We start from the raw sequence: 13,748 nt of genomic DNA on the forward strand, positions 1-13,748 counted from the left end.
AATGGATTTATATCAGTAAGTATAGGACTTATTTGAAATTTCATTATTGTCATTAGTTGGACTGAACCAATCAGGGTAGATAACTATGGACTGATTTTATGTCAAATTACCTCCCTTTATTTCAAATCACAATAGGTATATCTCCGTAACTAATGAAGATACTGATCTGAAATTCCATTTATGTCAACAGATTTATTTGGCAGATCCTTCTTTTGTTCACTTACAATAATTGTTTTTTTTTTAATCACTTCCCTTTTACATTACTATAAATAGCTTATTTTTAGTAACTTTTTTATTATTGGCCGTAGGGAAAACCGAGACCACTTTTCTGTGGTACAACATGGATGGTATTTTGACATATCTGTACCTTGTAAGAATTTTTTTTCTTTTTGGTTAAATTTCTTCTCTTTGTTGTTCCTGTCTTTTGTGGACTTAGATATTTTTTCTGAGGACCTTCTTGTCCTCAAGTGCAATGATAACAGGTGCGCGATATAGGGCAATCATGGCCCTCTTGTTTGTTTGTTTCTTTCTATTTTCTTATTTATTTATTTATTTATTTTTTCATGTTTAGGTGGCCTGACATGAATTCCCCCAAGAATTAACATAATACAGTAACAAACACAGTCTTTTCAAAATTTAATTTTAACTCGGATGTTTTAATTTTGAGTTGACCCCTAATTTGTTGCGTTACGGGCGCCGCCATATTGGAAAGTCGACGTAACGTCATATAGCATTACGGTCTATGAGGAAAAAAGAAAAATCCAGGATTATATCTTTAAAATACGCTTTATTGAAAAACTGAAAAAAAGGTCTAGAGATATTGATGTATGGTATATAAATATGTTTTTTGGGTGATTTTATCGATACTGATACTTCAGAAACGAGGTAAACGTTATAGGTGGAACAGACTTTTACAACAGTTGCTCATCAGGAAACACTTGATAGATATTCAACAAACCTCTAGCATCCTTGCATGACCTTGCATGACCCATATTTCAGATTTATTCATATTATGGTTTAGCATCAAAAAAACACCAGAACTAAAATTAGAACAAAGCTTTAAACAACATAATGCTATCAAACATATTTGCAATTATAAAGCCAACCCTTTCAGTAATTAATTACATTTTAGTGACTTAAGAAAACCTTGTTGACACTTTAGAGACCGCAGTTTAAGTTTGAAACTCATAAGAATTGATCAGAATATTTGTCTTGATGATCTCTAGGTCAGGTTTGAATTTTGGTTGTGTGTGATTAAAAACTAGGTCACCAGATCAAATGAAAGGAAAAGCTTAAAAACATTTTAGAGGCCACAGTTGTGACTCAGCTTTTTCAGAATGTTTGTCTTGATGATCTCTCAGTGGAAGTCTCAAAATTGGGGCATGTGGGGTCAAAAACTAAGTCAGAAGGCCAGATCAAAGGAAAATATTATGAACACTCTAGAGTCCACATGTTTAAGTTAGAAACCTGAGAAGTGCTCAGAATGTTTGTCTTGATGACCTCTAGGTCAAACTCGAATCTGGGTCATGTGGGGTAAAAAACTAGGTCACCTGGTCAAATCAAAGGAACAACTTATAACCTGTCCTTATGAAACGTGGTCAGAATGTTTGTCTTGATGATCTCTAGGTCAGTTTTGAAATTGGGTCATATGGGGTCAACTAGGTCAGTAGGCCAGACCAACTCTTGTGAGCAATATAGAGCCATCATGGCCCTCTCTTTTTTAGTGACAAGTGTTTTGAATAGTTAGGTATTGCTGACATATTACAGCTCTGATCCATAGGTTTTGATAATTAGTCTTTTATTTACCCACCTTCTCAAAACAAAGGCTATACTGATTTTTATATGAAGTCAGCAGTAGATAAAATGATTACAGATATTTGCCAGTTTTAATTTATCAAAAACAAACTTTCAAGCAAAATTTTATATACAGTTCAGCTTTTCTAAATGAATTTGATAGTGATACAGTATTGGCCTTTTTGCATTTTAAACAGAAATGTGTTTGGTTTCCTTTTATCACACAGTGAGTCGCAGTTATTTCATTGAAACTGTTAGATACATCACTTGTACCGCTACCAATAATTATACATATATACATGTATTGTTATGAACTGATATTCTCAACTTACTGGTCAAACAACATGTTTGTTCATTTTAAACTATTGGTCATTGACCAAAGTAGACAGCAGTCTACAGATATGGAACGTGGCAGCATTGTTTCTCTCCCTTAGATTTAGGGACAATAAATAACATTGTAAAGAGTCTCTAGCTCGGTCCTCTTGTTCCATACATTGACCCAGTAGATTTAGAGCTGTTTCCCTATGTCCGAGGTTTGGTTCCTGGTCAATGGTTCTCATAAGGTTGGAAAGTGCTGTTTGCTGATCTTCATGTCTCCCAATATTGCTACAGGTCTTGTATTGTAGAAAGTAGAGGTAAGGAAGAGAATCAACCACAGCCCAGTCCATCCAGTAGTCATATCTACCTCTGAAAGCTAGGTCCTCTTGTGTAGATCTAAACATTTCTTGTCTTAGTTCATGTGGAACACAGTTAATTTCACATGGCAGAAATCTGACACAGAATGCTGTAGTGTACTGTATAGCTTCTTCATTATGATTGTCACATATTGCATTGAATCCTCTTCTTAAAGGTTGTTTGATAAAATTATGACACATACAAATAGGCTCAACAATATTTAAATCATAGTTTGCTTCAATATCTCTGAGAACAACTTCTGTTCTTTGAGTATCCCCTATACAGTACAACATGGATGCTAGCTTCAGTTTACTAGATGCAACATCTGTGTTCAGACCCAGTGAGATCCAGGTGAGAGCTTCTGCTGGTATAGCATTGTACTGTTGAATGTTCAGGGATGCCAGGATAGATCCCAGGGTTGTACAGAAACATGATACAAGAAGGCTGCTGGCTGTTTTGTTCAATCCTTGGCATTGATTAGAAATAATGACTAGTTTGAAAATACATTTCAGCAATGTTTGTATAGCTTCTATATAGCTACTGTTTTTAATTGAAGTCAGACAGTACCTTATGGCCATATTAATGTACTCTGCAGTTATTTTTAATAACTGCCCTGATATAATGTCACTTGTTTTGATATCAAACTCTAAGAGCAAATTACTCAACTTCAGCTGAATCCTGTTACCAAGAGCATCACATTCAATCTCCAGTAATGCTCTCCCTTCACTGTTTATAATATACTGCAGTATTTCAAGAATGTAAGGTTTAGTGTCATGAGGAATGTGTCCTCTCATCAAGTTGTTTCCAGGTATGATGAAATGAGGACAGTTTTCATTTAAAATACTGCTGTACAGGACAAATATACACAATGATAGACAGAGAAGTAAGTTATTTTCTCTCCAGACATAAGAATGTGTATTTGCGATACAGTGGAACAGAACTGTTTTACACATGAAACTTGAAATGGTGTCTTCAAAGTAAGGTTTGATGAAGGTTTTTAATATCATCTTCATCAAGACATAACAGCGAATCTGTGTAATATTGAGATTAAACATTAAACACCTTTCTGCTAGAGATGTTGATATTCTCCATTCAAGCTCTTCATTTTCCTTGCTTCCAACACCAACAACAAAACATCCAGTACTGCTACAATATCTCTTCATGTCATCTGAAGGCCACTGACCTACACCTTGCTGGACTAAAAATTGCCTAGCTTGTAGAGGCCATGATTTACAGGGGTAGGCACTAACAGTGTCAGTATCTATTAACCCAGGCAGTTCTTGTTGTGCATATGCTGGACCATGTCTTACTCCTCCCTCCAAAACTTCAGCTGCTGCTGCTGACATGACTGTGTTCTTTTGCAATATTCTTCCCATTCTGTCTCTGAAATGGTGTTCATTAAATACATCATTGTAAGGAAGAGGAGCATCATCTCTCAGTCGTTGTAGTAGACAGTAACCAGGTGATACAGTCTCATCCTGGATCATCAAGTAATTGCGTACACCAGGTTCCCAGTCAGCCCAGTCTTGAATCACATTAATGTTATTATGACAGAAAAGTCTGTCCATGTCTGACTTGAGTCCCCGTGTAGTAGTTCCCTCAGACTGACTGCCTAAGAAGTATGATGAAACATTCTTATTGTATACTCGTAGTTTAAATGCTATTGTTTCCATAGATTCCTTCAGCAGCCATGTTTTTCTTCTTTTCTTAACAATCCTCTCATCCACACCTACATCAGCAAGAACCTCTGACAGTCTCAGTGACACATTCTCAATATAACCAGGTTGTTGAAACATTCTGAAGAAAAAGACAATAAAGTTTGATTACTTTGTAGACTGATTCCTGCCCCATAATTTACATGATTTTCTATCAGATACTTTAATTTATTCAAATACTCTATTGTTTATTTTATAAGATGAAAAGACTTATAATTCAATTATGCTGTCTTATACTATAACGAAAATGTCCAAAAGACCACATTCGTATTTTAAAATAAATTTACCTTCTATATACCTTTGTTTGGTATGAAGTCAGCAATTCTGTAATTTAACTTCTTCAAAGTGTATGATTTCCAGACTGATTAGATAATGTCTATATTTATAGTTTTATGGAATGTTTATTTTCACTTCCTCTTTCTGTTTGGACAGAAGGATAACTCCAACAATGAAACAGGTTTTGTGAGTCACTTGTTACTTACCTTTGTAATAGAATAAATCTGTTGAAAGATTAAAGAATTATTTTTATACCACCAAAGGTGGGCATATTAAAATCGCACTGTCTCTTGAACTGCCAGATGGATCTCTAGCAAACTTGGTCTGTAGCATCATTATATGGCCCTCTCCAAGTTTTGTTCAGGTGGGAGCACTGGGACTGTTTTAAGGGCCACTAGAGCTAAAATTAGAAATACCTTTTAACAACATCTCATTAACTGCTAGATGGATCTCTAGCAAATTTGGTCTGTAGCATCATTATATGGCCCTCTCCAAGTTTTGTTCAGATGGGGGCACTTGGACCCTTTTAAGGGCCACTAGAGCTGAAATTAGAAATACCTTTTAACAACATCTTCTCATTAACTGCTTGATGGATCTTCATCAAACTCGGCCAGTAATATCATTATAAGGTCTTACGCCATTTGTTTGTATGGGGGAACTTGGGTCCTTTTTGGGGCCACTAAACTTTAACTACAAGTACCTTTGAATGATGTCTTCTGATGGTTATGCATTGTTTTGGCGGGTGAAGATATAGAAGAACCTTTAAATAACTGTTTAATAACTGTTGTTTTAATGAACAGCTTAAATGATTTTCACCAAACCTAGTTAGAAGCAATGTCAGATAGTTAAGGTTTTCTTCAGGTGAGCAACTTAGGCCCATTTAGGCCTCTTGTTCATTTTACAGGAGACAAGAAAAGAAGGATAAAAAGATACACACAAACAAAGGGGGTGAACTGGTCTCAGTTTCAGAAGATGGAAAACAAAATAAAAAGGTATTACTCTTTCAGAGAGAAGACTGAAAATGATGTCATTGGAAATGCATTCACTGCTCTTAAAAAAATTTTTTGCCATTGAAATTTTGCTTGCCTCAATATTTTTGAATTCATCCTCCTGAAATAAGTGATCCCTATTGGATTTAAAGGTGCTAAACTTCATATTTCTTTGTATGTGTTTTTTTTTCTTTTTTTGTGATCGCTCAATGTCTGTCTGTCTGTCTGTCTGTCAGTCTGTCAACATTTAGCTTGTGTATGCGATAGAGGCTGTATTTTTCAATTGATCTTCATGAATTTTGGTCAGATTGATAACCTTGATGAAATCTAGGCCATGTTTGAAAATGGGTCATTGGGGTCAAAAACTAGACAATAGGTCAAATCAAAGTAAAACCTTATGTATGCAATAAAGGCTGTATTTTTATGCCCCCGAAGTTAGTTTTCAACTGTCCGTCCGTTCGTTAGTTAGTTAGTTCGTTCGTTCGTCACAACCTTAACTTTTGCATGAAGGCACTTTACTCGCGAACCACTGCACCCAGGACCTTCACACTTCACATGCTGATAGTACTTATTGAGTACTCGACCCCTAATACTTACTTTTAATTGATTTTCATGAAATTTTGTCAGAATGATTGCCTTGATGAAATCTAGGTCGAGTTTAAATATGGGTCATCTGGGGTCAAAAAGGAGGTCACTAGGTCAAATCAAATAAAAACCTTGCGTATGAGATAGAAACTGTATTTTTCAATTGATTTTTATGAAATTTGGTCAGAATGATTGCCTTGATAAAATTTAGTTAAAGTTTGAATATGGGTCATCTTGGGTCAAAAACTAGGTCACCAGGATATATTTAAGAAAATACTTATTTAAATTTAAGAGACCACATTTTTGTTCTAATCTTAATGAAAATTGGCCAGAATATTTGTTTCCATGAAATCACTAGGTCAAACAAGCTTACACTGTTATGGTGTGTTTCTCAGGTGAGCGACCTAGGGCCATCTTGGCCCTCTTGTTTTTTTTTTTAAGAAAATAAGAAATTGGTTTCACTTTATGCAGAGTGAATCAGTGTGTACTATTTTTTATACCCCCACAAATCGAAGTTTGGGGGGAGGGGGATGTATAAAGGAGTGAGCTTGTCGGTCGGTCGGTCTGTTGGTTTTCATTGTTTCCAAATAACTCATGAAAGGCTTGACCGATTTAAATAATGTTTGGTACACAGGTGTAACATCAGAAAATACAGGTCAAGTTCAACTTTGGTGTCACTAGGTAAAAGGTCACAGTGAGTCTGTGACCCTGAACAGTTAAATGGTTTCCGGATGATAACTTGAGAACACTTGGGCCTAGGATCATAGATTTTGGTACATGGGTGTAACATTATGAAATACAGGTCAAGTTCGACTTTGAGGTTAGTAGGTCAAAGGTCAAGGTCACAGTGACTCGGAACAGTTAAACGGTTTCTGGATGATAACTCGAGAAAGCTTGGGTCTAGGATCATAATTTTTTGTACACAGATGTAACAAGATAAAATACAGATCAAGTTCGACTTTGATGTTAGCAGGTTAAAGGTCAAGGTCACAATGACACGAAACAGTTTAACGGTTTCCGGATGATTACTTGAGAAAGCCTTGGCCTAGGATCATGAAAATTGATAGGAAGGTTGGTTATGACCAGCAGATGACCCCTAATGATTTTGAGGTCACAGGTCAAGGTCACAGTGTCCTGGAACATTTAAAATGGTTTTCCGACAATAACTTCAGAACGCTTTTGACTAGGATCATGAAACTTAATAGGGAGTAAGGTCATGACTTAGGATCATGAAAATTGATAGGGAGGTTGGTTATGACCAGCAGATGACCCCTAATGATTTTGAGGCTACAGGTCAAGGTCACAGTGTCCTGGAACATTTAAAATGGTTTTCCGACAATAACTTCAGAACGCTTTTGACTAGGATCACGAAACTTAATAGGGAGTAAGGTCATGACCAGTAGATGACCCCTAATGATTTTGAGTTCCAAAGATCAAAGGTCAGAGTGACCTGGAACATTAAAACATTTTTAGGACAATAACTTTAGAATTCTTGGGCTGAGGATCATGAAACTTCATAGGGAGGTTGATCATGACCAGCAGATGACCTGTATTGATTTTGAGGTCATTAGGTCAAGGGTCAAGCAAGTTCGGCTTTGACATTGGCTTAGTTCTGCGGCAAGGCCATATTGTGGGGGTATAATTCGTCACTCCTGCGACAACACTAGTTGTTATTTGGTGTATTTTAGGCAGTATTTCTTGTGATTTTATGTGTTTAAGCAGTTTTTACTTGTGGTATTTATTTTAAAGATGTGGCCATTTTAACATTTTGATGTTATGATGTACATCAATCTGGAGGCATGCCAAAAATTTCATTAATAGATTTTGTCCATTTTATCACTAGATCCCCAGATCGGGGCTATACATGTATGTCATCCATCTCCATCCATCCATTAGTCTGCCTGTCTGTATTGTGCCCACTCAACATTTTCTTAACAAGTCGAAAGATTTTCATAAAACTTGCTTGAGTTGTTAACCTCATCAAGACAGTGTGCAGAGCACACAATCTAGGTCAGGACATCCAAGGTCAAGGTCACATATGGAGGTCAAAGATCAGGTTGCTTAAATTTGTGTCTGTTTCTTATTTTATAAACAACTGGAAGGCTTTTTATGAAATTTGCATTAGTTGTTAATCTTGTCAAGTCATGCAGAGTTCACAACTATTGTCACTAGGTCCAAGGTCACTAGGTAACACTTATATGCCAAAGATCAAATAGCTCAAATTTGTGTCTGCTCTATTCTTTCTTAACCACTAGATGGATTTTTATAAAACTGGCATCAGTTATAAACTGCATCAAAACAACATGCAGAGTGCACAGCCCAGGGCGTTAGGTACTGGTGAAGGTCACACTTGAAGGTTAAAGGTCACAATCACAAAATTTTACTTTCCCTACAACGAAGAAGCATCTTGGGGTATTGATCACCTTTAGTGGTTGCTCTAGATCTTTTGTTCTAAAGCTTGTTGGCTTGGTTTCATTTGCCATTCTTTTCTTTTGGTCAACCTCCCAAGTATTCTCAGCCAACTTCTCTACACCTGTAAAATTCCTTATGGGTTTGGTTGTAGTGACTTAGAAAAAAATCAGATGAGAATGAAGTGGTAAAATGTAGGCGCAAAGTTTCATATAAACTTGATCTAAAAATGTTTATTTACAAGTACAATATCTATCATAATCAGTTATAAAATCATACCCTGTGCCTCAGTAAGTGAACGATTAAGGTTGTCAACTTTCATTCACTTACAGCTGTTTGGTACATCTTGAAATTTTGAATTCTTTCATTTAAGTCCTTGTTGGAGTGTTTAAGGTCATAGGTCTACCCTGTGGTCTATAATGCATATGAAATACTGCAAGGATAGGGCACCAGGTGTCTTCAACCACAGACAAAGTTACCATATGACCTTAGTTTTGCAGGTTTGAAATTACAATATAAACTAGCAATAAAAAGTCATTAAGAATTGAATATATTTATATTTTATAGAATGAGAAGAGATATGAGACTAAAGATGAGAAGGAAGCTTTGGAGTATTACGAGATGATGAAAGCAGGTAGACCTGAACATTCTGATGAGGAGGGGGAGCATGACGAAGAAAGGTAAAGTCCACTTTTGTACAATATCAAAACAAAGAAAAATATCAAACAGGGAATGCCACGCACCAAAAGCGCAGCCTCCTCAAAACGAACCCCCCAGCACGCAAACGCGTGCACCACACACACACACACACACACAAAGCTTACACATCAGAACAAAACGAACAACACACACACGTATTATTTCCTAGTTTGATTTTCTTTCTTATTTTCATGAAACTTCAAACTGTAAGGAATTTTAAGATAGGAACTTTAATAAAGCAGGTGATTATAAGCATCTGGTGGGTATGCTTATACTGTAGAGAGAGACAAGGATGTAGAAAGACTTTTTTTATACGCTCATTTGAAAAACGGGACGTATTATGGGAATGCCCCTGGCGGGCGGGTGGGTGGCGTCCACAGACTTTGTCCGGAGCATATCTTCTTCATGCATGGAGAGATTTTGATGAAACTTGGCACAATTGTTCACCATCAGGAGACGGAGTGTCATGCACAAGAACCAGGTCCCTAAGTCTAAGGTCAAGGTCACACTTAGAGGTCAAAAGTCAAATTCAAGAATGACTTTGTCAGGAGCATATCTTCTTCATGCATGGAAGGATTTTGATGTAGCTTGGCACAATTGTTCACCATCATGAGGTGGAGTGTCAAGCGCAAGAACAAGGTCCCTAGGTCTAAGGTCAGGGACACACTTAGAGGTCAAAGGATACAAGAATGAAAACTTTGTCCGGAGCATTTCTTCTTCATGCATGGAGGGATTTTGTCATTACTTTGCACAAATGTTCACCACCATGAGACAGAGTGTCATGTGCAAGAACCAGGTCCCTAGTTCTAAGGTCAAGGTCACACTTAGAGGTCAAAGGATACAAGTATGAAAACTTTGTCTGAAGCATTTCTTCTTCATGCATGGAGGGATTGTGATATAACTTTGCACAAATGTTCACCACCACAGGACAGAGTGTCATGTGCAAGAACCAGGACCCTAGGTCTAAAGTCAAGGTCACATTTAGAGATCAAAGATCAGATACAAGAGTGACTTTTTCTGGAGAATTTCTTCTTCATGCATGGAGGGCTTTTGATGTTACTTGGCACAATTGTACACCATCATGAGACGGAGTGCCATGCGCTGGTCCCTTCTTTAGAATTACTTCCCTTTGTTGTTACTATAAATAGCTTATATTGTAACTATTTCATTACTAGTCGTAGGGAAAACTCGAAACCACTTTTCTGTAGTACAACATGCATGTTACACCCAATTCTGAGTTTTGACCTATCTCTTCCTGTGAGATTTTTGTGTGGACTTAAAAATTATTTTTTTTTAGCTCACCTGTCACATAGTGACAAGGTGAGCATTTGTGATCACCCTTCGTCCAACGTCAGTGCGTCCGTCCGTCCGTGCGTGCGTCCGTGCGTCAACAATTCCTTGTCTGCACGATAGTGGTTTCATTTATGATTTTATTTTAACCAAACTTGTACACAACTTGTATCACCATAAGGTCACGGTTCCTTTCTTGAACTGGCCAGATCCCATTATGGGTTCCAGAGTTATGGCCCCTGAAAGGGCCAAAATTAGCTATTTTGACCTTGTCTGCACAATAGCAGCTTTATTTGTGATTTGATTTTTACCAAACTGGCACACAACTTGTATCACCACGAGATCTTGGTTCCTTTTTTAAACCGGCCAGATCCTTTAATGGGTTCAAGAGTTATGGCCCCTTAAAGGGCCAGAATTAGCTATTTTGACCTTGTCTGCACAATAGCAGCTTCATTTATGATTTGAATTTAACCAAACTTGCACACAACTTGTATCACCATAAAATCTTGGTTCCTTTCTTGAACTGGCGAGATTCCATCAAGGGTTCCAGACTGATGGCCCCTGAAAGGGCCAAAATTAGCTATTTTGACATTGTCTGCACAATAGCAGCTTCATTTATGATTTGAATTTTATCAAACTTGCACAAAACTTATGTCACCATAAGATCTCGGTTCCTTTCATGATCCGGCCAGATCCCACAATGGGTTCAAGAGTTATGGCCCCTGAAAGGGCCAAACTTAGCTATTTTGACCTTGTCTGCACAATAGCAGCTTCTATTATGATTTAATTTTAACCAAACTTGCACACAACTTGTATCACCACGAGACCTTGCTTCCTTTCTTCAACTGGCCAGATTCCATAATGGGTTCCAGAGTTATGGCCCCTTAAAGGCCCAAAATTGGCTATTTTGGCTTTTGCAGTCATATAGAGACTTCGTTTATGGTTTTATTTGATACAAACTTCCATAATGTTTTAGTTTAAGTTTTAGTCGAACAGTCAGCATCTGACACGGAGCCACTAAGGTTTGGTGTCCCGCAGGGTTCTTGTGCCGGACCTGTGATCTTTACCCTGTATATATCGGCTCTTAACCGAGTGGTGCAGAAATATCCAGCTGATCTCTATGGATACGCGGACGACCACAAGATTGCGTTAAAAATTCAAGCGGGAAATTCTCAAAATGAGACAACTGTTCTTCAACAACTCGACAGTTGTCTAAATGAAATCATAAAATGGATGACAACCTTCAAACTGAAAATGAATCAGTCTAAAACTGAAATTATTATGTATGGAACAAGACAACAGTTAGCGAAATTGGACATCACAAGTGTAAACGTTGGTGGGTGTGACGTAAAATGCGTCGATCACGTCAGAGACCTAAGTGTAACTATGACCAATACACTCAACTTCGACCATCACATTCAGAAAAAGTGTCAGATAGCTCATGTACAGTTACGAAACCTTAGGGCTATACGGAAACATCTCACACAGAAGTCAACTGAATCATTAGTGCATGGATTGGTTCATTCTCACATTGACTTCTGCAACAGTTTATTTACAGAAATTCCAGCCTACCAAATCAATAAACTACAGCGAGTCCAAAATCATGCCGCTAGAGTAGTCAAGAATGCTTCCTATGAAAAACCAAGTACCGAACTTCTGAAAGAATTACACTGGCTTCCAGTTAAGGCTAGAGTCATGTTCAAAGTTTTAGTAATAGTCTTCCGTGTCATCAATGGTACAGCTCCAGTATATCTGAGGGAAATTTTTGTACCTACTCGACAACGATACAGACTTCGCTCACAAAGTGACACTAACTTTAACATCCCTAGACGGCGAACAAAACTAGCAGACAGATCTATGGCAGTCGTTGGTCCCAAATGGTGGAACGGTCTGCCTAGCTATCTGAAAAACATTCAGTCTGAAGCCAGCTTTAGATCAAAACTGAAAACACATTTATTTAGGCAGTTTTATGAACAATGAGTGTAGTCTTGTTAAAATACAAAATATTCAGAAGTGGTGTAAAATAGTATTTATATATGTCCAAATCTTTAAATCTAAGTTCTAGAATCCTGTTCATATTTTGTATGTATATATGTTAAATGTGTGTTATGTAATTGTAAAGCGCAATAGAATATTTTATAATTTTTGCGCTATATAAATGTCATGTATTTGTATTTGTATTTAATGTCTTCAACAACAATAAATCTTGGATTCCATGACAAATCAGATCCAATTGTAGGTTCCAGAGTTATTTTATATCTGATTACCTCCCCTGATTGTAATCAAAATGGACTTATTTGAAATTTCATTATTGTTATTAGTTGGACAGAGATAATCAGGGTAGATAACTATGGACTGGTTTTATGTCAAATTACCTCCCTTTATTTCAAATTAAAATGGGTATATCTCCATAACTAATGAAGATACTGATCTGAAATTCCATTTATGTCAACAGATTTATTTGGCAGATCCTTCTTTTGTTCACTTACAATATTTATTTTTTTAATTACTTTCCTTTTACGTTACTATAAATAGCTTATTTTTAGTATCTTTTTTATTATTGACCGTAGGGAAAAACCGAGACCACTTTTCTGTGGTACAACATGGATGGTACCTCCAATTTTTAGGTGTATTTTGACATATCTATACCTTGTAAGAATTTTTTTTCTTTTTGGTTAAATTTCTTCCCTTTGTTGTTCCTGTCCTTTGGACTTTGATATTTTACTGAGGACCTTCTTGTCCTCAAGTGCAATGATAACAGGTGAGCGATATAGGGCCATCGTGGCCCTCTTGCTTTTTTTAAAGATTAACTTCCCTTAGTTGTTACTATAAATAACTTACATTGTTGCTTTTTTATAATTGACCGTAGGGAAAAACAAAGACCACTTTTCTGTGGTACAACTTAGATTTTACTTTCAAATTTTAGGTGTATTTTAAGGTATCTCTACCTGGTAAGGAGTTTTTTATGGATTAAGAAAAATGAAAGAATTACAATAATTACTAAAAAAAAAACATTGTAAACAACCACAAAATTAAAATTCCATTTGTAAATACAGGTGTTAGTGTAAAGTAATTTGCTGTGACGAGCGTATATTGTGACATTCTGGCACTCTTGTTTATAGATTACAGTGAGTGGGAGTGGGGGTAGGGGTTGTCTGTACATCTGAAAATGGAGATCAAGATGGATAAGATAATTACCAGTATTTACAGTTCATGCAAAATATCTCTAATTGTAACATAAGGAATATATATTAATTATGTACCTGTACTGAAATATTCACCTCCCTATATTTTGTCTAGTCAGTATATGGTTATA

General features: G+C 36.7%; 2 protein-coding genes across 3 annotated transcripts in view; one reads left to right on the plus strand and one right to left on the minus strand.

Moving 5' to 3' along the window:
- The window catches only part of LOC123523730 (something about silencing protein 10-like), a 107,032-nt gene that overhangs the window by 89,934 nt on the left and 3,350 nt on the right, over positions 1-13,748 (plus strand). The window lies entirely within an intron of this gene.
- Positions 1,873-4,800, minus strand: LOC123523851 (uncharacterized). Of its 2 annotated transcripts, none has more exons than XM_053539490.1 (2): positions 4,472-4,800; positions 1,873-4,266 (listed from the first exon to the last, which is right to left on the minus strand). In XM_053539490.1, the coding sequence occupies exon 2, from the start codon at positions 4,263-4,265 to the stop codon at positions 2,157-2,159; it is 2,109 nt and encodes a 702-aa protein (XP_053395465.1). In that variant the 5' UTR covers position 4,266; positions 4,472-4,800; the 3' UTR covers positions 1,873-2,156. The 2 variants fall into 2 exon arrangements, with proteins under 2 accessions (XP_053395465.1, XP_053395464.1); XM_053539489.1 differs by having other exon boundaries at positions 4,483-4,795.

The sequence above is a fragment of the Mercenaria mercenaria genome, chromosome 3, assembly GCF_021730395.1.
Source record: "Mercenaria mercenaria strain notata chromosome 3, MADL_Memer_1, whole genome shotgun sequence".
In the NCBI taxonomy this organism is placed as follows: Eukaryota; Metazoa; Mollusca; class Bivalvia; order Venerida; family Veneridae; genus Mercenaria; species Mercenaria mercenaria.